Below are 7,460 nucleotides of genomic sequence, written 5' to 3'. Positions count from 1 at the left end.
GATTTTCCTCTTCCCTTTCCCCTTCTTGATGTACCCTTTGTCAAATTTTATTAAATTTCAGTTGCCTATAAAAAAAAGAAGAAGCGTAAAACACTTGGGATAGTAAAACACTTGGGATAGATGCCGCAGCCGGATGGATGAGAGCAACATCCATCTCCAACGGAAGAAGATTTAAAAAAAGGAAAATCCTATGTGTACCGACCATTTTTGGACCGAAACCGTACCGACGGCCGCGCGCGGCCGTCTCCGGCCACCGGACGGCCGATCCGAGCCGTCCAAAAATTTTTAAAAAAAAAACCGAGGGGCCCAACGCGGAAATCAACGTCATCCGATGTGTGTAGGGTGCTTGATCTAAACACCCTATTTTTCGTGTATATATGTACACGAAAAATAGGGTGTTTAGATCAAGCACCCTACACACATCGGATGACGTTGATTCCCGCGTTGGGCCCCTCGGTTTTTTTTTTAAAAATTTTTGGACGGCTCGGATCGGCCGTCCGGTGGCCGGAGACGGCCGCGCGCTGCCGTCGGTACGGTTTCGGTCCAAAATGGTCGGTGTATATAGCAGTACTTTTTTTTTTAAGAGTACTGCTATATACACCGACCATTTTTGGACCGAAACCGTACCGACGGCCGCGCGCGGCCGTCTCCGGCCACCGGACGGCCGATCCGAGCCATCCAAAAATTTTAAAAAAAAAAACCGAGGGGCCCAACGCGGGAATCAACGTCATCCGATGTGTGTAGGGTGCTTGATCTAAACACCCTATTTTTCGTGTTTAGATCAAGCACCCTACACACATCGGATGACGTTGATTCCCGCGTTGGGCCCCTCGGTTTTTTTTTTTAAAATTTTTGGACGGCTCGGATCGGCCGTCCGGTGGCCGGAGACGGCCGCGCGCGGCCGTCGGTACGGTTTCGGTCCAAAATGGTCGGTACACATAGGATTTTCCGAAAAGAAGAAAGAAAGATGTTACGTTGATTGAATGTTGCAGACAAGTGTGTAATTTTGATAAAATGACAGGGACAAAGTCGGAAAACCCAAATAATTATTGTTGTCCACCATTCCATTCTCACAGAATCTCACCAAAAAAACCGGTGAGAAACAGAATGGGATATGTAAGAGGTTCCTCATTCATTCTCACCATCTCTCATTGACCAGTTTCTTGCTCTAATTTGGCCACAAATCTCCTTCGATGCGATTTATACATTCAATCCCCGGTAGCTGTGCCCTCGACGGCTCGCTCGACAACTACTTGTTCATCCAAATAGCACCTCCAAAATGCCAAACCGTTCAAGAATGAAAGTAAAATAAGTAATCACAATCTATAAGTCTTAAAGCTTTAACAATCATAGATATCAAATCCAAAATCATCGTTTGATGTCCCGACCATTTGCCATAATCACACAATATTCAACTATACATGCATAATCATGGTGGCATAGCCATCACGGTATTACACAAATACATTCCAAATAACCTAAATCTTTGCAACATAATATATAAGGTTTATACACCAATAGTCGTCGTCCAGCCAAGAAGCATCCATATGCCAAAAAGTCTACATGAGCAGTGGAGAAGTTTACCACGATCTTGACGTCCCAACAAAAAAGCATCCATATCCATATGTCAAAACTATAGTCGAGCTGTGGAGAAGTTCACCATAGTCCATCTGTACAAAGCGAAAAGATGCAATTCAATATCCATACAGAAAAGCAATTACTATATACTCAAGCAAGGATGAATTCCAAATTTTCTATAACTTTTTGGTGTTTTTTTTTTCCCTTCCAAATCTTCCATATCTCTACCCAAGCTTTTAAAAATAGATATCATGGGCTCATATAAGTTCGTCTAGATGCTATCGAGTTCCCCCTGTCATCCACGGGTAGTTTGTCATGCATGCTGGTGCTCAAGCAATTTGATGGCAAATTTCAGGGAACGCCACTTTTAGGGGTGTGTATGTTTCTTAGCTTACCACTCGAAAAGTAGGACAACTTCTACATGAGCTTCTTAGAAATCTACTACCTAAGCTTCTATATCTTTTAATCTTTTCTAATTCGTTCAGTGTTTGTATGGAAGCAATCATTTTATTCATGGCCTGTTCCCAACTTCCGAAGAAATATTTATGCAAGAAAGCAGAGTGAGGACACCTAGCACTAGCACCCGAAATCATGCCTTGTTCTTAAAAATATTGTCCCAGCAGCTCAGCTATTGTACTTAAATGGAGACCCTTTCCATGTCCAATAAGGTCAGCTACATGACCATCACTTAGTACCTCAAAATCTACTAGATTTCTATTTGCTTAATTCAACAACTTCAAGTGTGAGGTCATCCCAGATAGGGATGGACAGTAATGTGGCTGTACAATGACCAGAAAATACAAGAAGGAAACGGGTTCAACTCAGTACCGGGCTAATCTGCCAATATTCAATGGATGACCATTTGCGGAAACCCCTCCTAATTAACTTTGAATAGGTTCATAGCTTTATATGCTTTCTATCCTATAAATCCCATCTAAAGCTCCATTAAAAATAAGTCATGTACTATTATGTAGTTTAGTCACTCATTAAGCTTTCATTCTGAATCTAGTATTTGTTGTAGCTGAACTTAACGATAGAAAGTTGATTATCCAAAAGCAAGGGCCAAAACAAATCAAATGAGATTCTTAAAAATTAACTTTCTAAAGTTTTTCCCCCCAAGTGAAAAGAAAAAGCTGTGCAAAAACAGATTAACACAACATCGAGATAAAAAGTCATAAGTTACGGTACGGTTTTAAGAACACAATATACCCGAAAAGTTTACATCATAAGAAAATGAGACCAATAACGTAAAGCAAGCATTTCAAGCTCTACTGCAAATGGTGAGAAATAGAAAACAAAACTTAAGACCTTCCAGAAATCAAAGCTTGTAATCAAGTTAAATCACCAATTGTCTTAAAAGCTTAAGTTTTATAGAAAATGACCCCAACAATGAAAATCAAGCTATCTTAATTCATCTCTTCTCCACTTCAATTCAAGCATATAACATATGTCAACCACGAAAGGGCAACAACCTTGAACAATTAAGATTCAGTTAAGCCCCAAATAAAACCATGTTTTGCTGTTATTATTGTACGCCCTTGTTTCCAGCCACTTTGCAATGGCATCCACGAAGATGAGTATTGAAAGGAGAACATAAGCTTGCGAGCAAAGCAGTAACTTACACCTTCCGAGTCTACAAGTAAACTGCCTTGGAAAGATGAGTGATTTGTATTTGTAGTTTATATACGGAGAGTGTTTGAAATTGTGTGAAAATATTTCTCTCCCACCAACATTTAGAACCCTAGCTTCTATATCTTTAATCTCTTCTAGTTCGTCCAGTGTTGGTATGGAAGCAATCTCTTTATCCATGGCCTGTCCCTACATAATACTAGCAACCAAATTGTGACTTGTTCTTTAAAATGTTGTCTCAGCAGCTCAGCTATGAGCTATCGTACTTCAACGGAGGTCCTTTCCCTGTCAAACAAGGTCAGCTACATGGCCATGACTCAGTACCTCATAGTCTACCCTAGATTTCTTTTTGATTCAACATCTCCAAGTGTGAGATTATCCCATGTAGGAATGGAAAGTAATATGGCTATACAATTGACCAGAACATATATACAAGGAGGAAATAAGAAAAAAAGGAAATTAATAATAAAGTCCTCATAGCAGTAGTTCCAGATAAAAGTAACCCAGAAGTAAACGCTTACCGTGCATTGTTCGGCTGAAGCTCCAAAAGTTGTGAATAATTACTCCTAAAAGTTAGTCGCCCTGAAACGATGTTTAGTGACAATCTCACTAATAGCTTCACCAAAAATGCCATCTACATCGTCCTCAAAACCACCATCTAATGAAGCATTGTCCTCCGCATCGGCACCCCCATTTCCGTTGGCGACTACATCCCCTATAAACGCCACTAAATTCACCTCCTTCATCACAAACCCCGACAAAGGTAGTCGCAGCTTCGGCACGTACCATACCTTCTGATGCCCAAAGGGACCCCCAATGAAGTACTTAACATTCTTCTGCGGCGGCAGCGAATCCAACAGCATAGGCCTCCTCAAATTAACAAGCTCTGTCCCTCGGAGACTAAGCTTCCCGTGTCTCTTTGAATCTGTCAACTCCAAACTGTCAAGCTTCGGATGCTGCCAAATAAGAAGCAAGATCAGGTGATGCATGCTAGTTGCACAAAGCACTGGCCCAATTATCTCTGTAGGTATATGAAAATCATCTACATCTACTTTTTCCTCTTCCTCCTCTTCCGCTTCCACTTCATCGTCGATTTTACTCACCGATTTCGAGCAGAAAAAGGTGAATATCCCAAATCCGATACAAATCTTAGCGTTCCACTTAAAAACATCATCTGTGTGTTCGTCGGAGGAGAGGTAGCAGGAGCAAGGCAGCTCAATGCGGAGAGAACGAACGCCGTTGAATATTCGGAGCAGCTTAGTCAGACGAAGGAAGAGATCGCCAGGGCATGAAATCCGGGTCGGGAATCGGACAGAAAGGGATTCGGAATGGGAGAGAATGGATGCGATCCGCTTGGAAATGAGAGAAGATACGAGGAGGGTTTTCGGGTCGGAAATTTTGGAGAGGATTAAACGGAGGATTTCTTCTGGTAGTAGGGTGTGGAGTGGATCCGAATAAAAGTCGTGTTCTTCTGAGCTGCTCATTTAGTCCGAATCAATAAACTTTTCAAAATTTGTATTACTCCTTGTTTGGATTTTGCTTTCTGCCACTGAGATATCACAAATGAGGTCAAAGAGATACACATGCATAGGTATATACACGCAGGAGAATGCAGCATCAGTACGTACACAGATAAACGCATGCAGATTATAGGGATATATATTCCAAAGGCAGGCAATGTGTATGCAAACAACGAACAGGCGAGGCTTTAGCCCGAAAATCGGAGCCTTATTGGTTCCAGCATTCTAATAAATAAATAAATCGAGCAAAACAGAAGAAGAGCGAGGGTGACGAAATTGGAAAATGAGATGCAAACCTTATACGGTGTAATCGATGCGGGAATACTCTACTAAACTCGCTCATGCACAGGATTACCAGTAATGTTGATTACCTTGTGAATAAGATCAGAGCTTGAGAAAGAGATACAGATACAGTGAGAGAGATGAGACGAGGGAGAGAAGCCGCGTATATATTCAGTCGAATGGAAAGTGGGAATGCAAGCAAGTAGAAGGTGTAGGGGGTATTAATGGGTGTTTGGTTTTTATGGCCCTGCCTTATCGAAATGGATTCGGTTGTTTGGCATAATAAAGCCAAATCCCTTTCTTCTTCTTTTTTGTCATTATTATTTTTTTTTCCTGTATTTGTTACTTTTTCGTCAATTTTTTTATAAATTATTCATTCGTCATGATGAGAGAAATTAAAAATTATGATCGAAATTCAAATTGTTTTGAATAAAAACAAAAGTAAGCCAATACGGTCATGGCGAACCAATAATACACAAAAAATTAACGAAAAACAAAAAAAATGGGAAAATATTTGAATAAGAACAAAAAAATAAGCCATTTGATTTATTAAGACAAAAAGGCAGATTTTTTTTAGCTTTATTAAAAAAAAGGTTTGGACTGTAATTTTTAATTTTTCCGATAACTCTCGTTGAGTCAAACCAGTAATCCAAAAAAAATTAACGCGCAACTAACGAATATGAAAAGTATTTGAATAAAGACAAAAAAAAACTAATTGACTTATTTAGCCAAAAAAACCCCTTAATATGGTTTCATTCGGACCGAAATAGAAACAATAAAACAATTGTACTGTATGCACATCAACCAACTACACCTCTTTAATATATGTTTGGGCCCCACACATTTTTTTTGTAAGATGGGACCCACACGTATGTGGTTGGGGTGTTTTTTTTTTTTTTTTGATCAGTTGGGGTGTGGTTGGTTGATGTGTTCCTAGAATTAGTGTTTAACTTTTCCTGAAAATTTTAAAGCCTTATCGAACCGATACTTCATTAAAACAGACGCGTACACTAAAGGCTATATAACAGCCATGCACAGATCACTTCAAAATTTAGGTTACATTTTGAAGCAAAGTTAGATGATTCGTAAACATCCTAAATTTTGAAGCAAAATTGGATGATTTGTAACGCTCTTCCGATATCGGATTTAGATGATTTTTTACAGAGACCTTAAACAAAGTATTTTAAACAAAATGAGCGGCTCCAATCATCTTTGCAGGATTCGAGACGGGCGCAAAAATGATCTGTACGCGGCTGTTGTACAGCTGTGCCTGTAGCAACGTTCGAATTTGAATTTTAAATTTGGATTACCTACAAAACAGTGAGAACTCTAGCTTTGCGCTACATCCATTCCCACTAGTTTTTACGGCACATTTTTGCTTACACTCGTAATTTTTCTCCTCTTATTTTTTCCATTCATTGTGCTTGGTATAGGCCTAATTTTGTATTTGAGATGTCTATTTTTTCCATTCATTGTGCTTGGTATAGGCCTAATTTTGTATTTGAGATGTCTAAGATAGTTTAATATTTTTTCCTTTTTTTATTTATTTATTTCTTTTATCATATCTTGGTCAAATTAAAATGCATTTTTCTTATTTGTGTGTTCTGTCGAGGAGAAGAACGGAAAACTTAACAATATGACCGAAAATTTTAATTATTTTACTGAAATCCGATCGAAAGAGTTAAATTTAGATTTGTTCAAAAATTAGTACTAGACATAGAACATTTCATCCTGCATTGTATGTTACTAGCGAAGTACTCGTGCCTATGATACTCTCCAAAAACTTATTCGTACAATTGAATAATTGTGATAAAAAAATTTCAGAAAACAAATGCAACCCCATTTCCGCTAAGGAAAATAAATACTTAATTTGTTTTTCTTCTTTTTTGAATTAAAAGTGATGTATTGTAAGAAAATGACCTGTCTTATAAAGCGAAAAATAAGTACTTAAAAAATAAGAACCTTAGCGGAATGAGGCCTTAGTAGCACAAATATGGATTTATGGTCAAAAGAGTAAAAAAAACTAATACTAGTATAAAGGAAGCACATATAAAAAGAGTAAAAGGTTCTTCAAACCTTCTTAATTACTCCACGTCACAACTATCTCAGTTGGGCTTAGAGTACTAAAATGCAAATAAAAATCAATTCATAATCCTTCGGTCCAGCAAGGATTGACATGATTTAAATCTATGGTACTTTTTTTTTTTCAAAAATTTCCGAGAAAAAATTTCCACTGTTTTACAAACTGAAAATAGTTTCAAAAACTCTCACCGAAACTCAACTCCAACTCTCTCACAGGCTCACAGCTCTATTTTACTGTGAATCACTCATTTTGTCGCACCCATTTACAAAGAAAACAACTAAATGTTTGAGGAGGAGGAGCATAAAACCCATTTTGATGAGTTCATAACTAAGATGACTATATAACCACGCATAATTCTTTATTTCAAA

The 7,460-nt window shown here is 38.4% G+C and overlaps 1 protein-coding gene across 1 annotated transcript; it reads right to left on the bottom strand.

Moving 5' to 3' along the window:
* Nucleotides 1-1,326: 1,326 nt before the first annotated feature.
* LOC131306659 (F-box protein At1g30200-like) lies at nucleotides 1,327-5,154 on the bottom strand. The gene is made up of 3 exons (XM_058333048.1): nucleotides 5,024-5,154; nucleotides 3,729-4,756; nucleotides 1,327-1,670 (listed from the first exon to the last, which is right to left on the bottom strand). Exon 2 carries the CDS (start codon nucleotides 4,689-4,691, stop codon nucleotides 3,774-3,776), a length of 918 nt encoding a protein of 305 aa, XP_058189031.1. The 5' UTR covers nucleotides 4,692-4,756; nucleotides 5,024-5,154; the 3' UTR covers nucleotides 1,327-1,670; nucleotides 3,729-3,773.
* Between the last annotated feature and the right edge of the window lie 2,306 nt (nucleotides 5,155-7,460).

The sequence above is a fragment of the Rhododendron vialii genome, chromosome 11a (assembly GCF_030253575.1).
Source record: "Rhododendron vialii isolate Sample 1 chromosome 11a, ASM3025357v1".
Lineage (NCBI taxonomy): Eukaryota > Viridiplantae > Streptophyta > Magnoliopsida > Ericales > Ericaceae > Rhododendron > Rhododendron vialii.
This window is presented reverse-complemented; position numbering and strand designations above follow the sequence as displayed.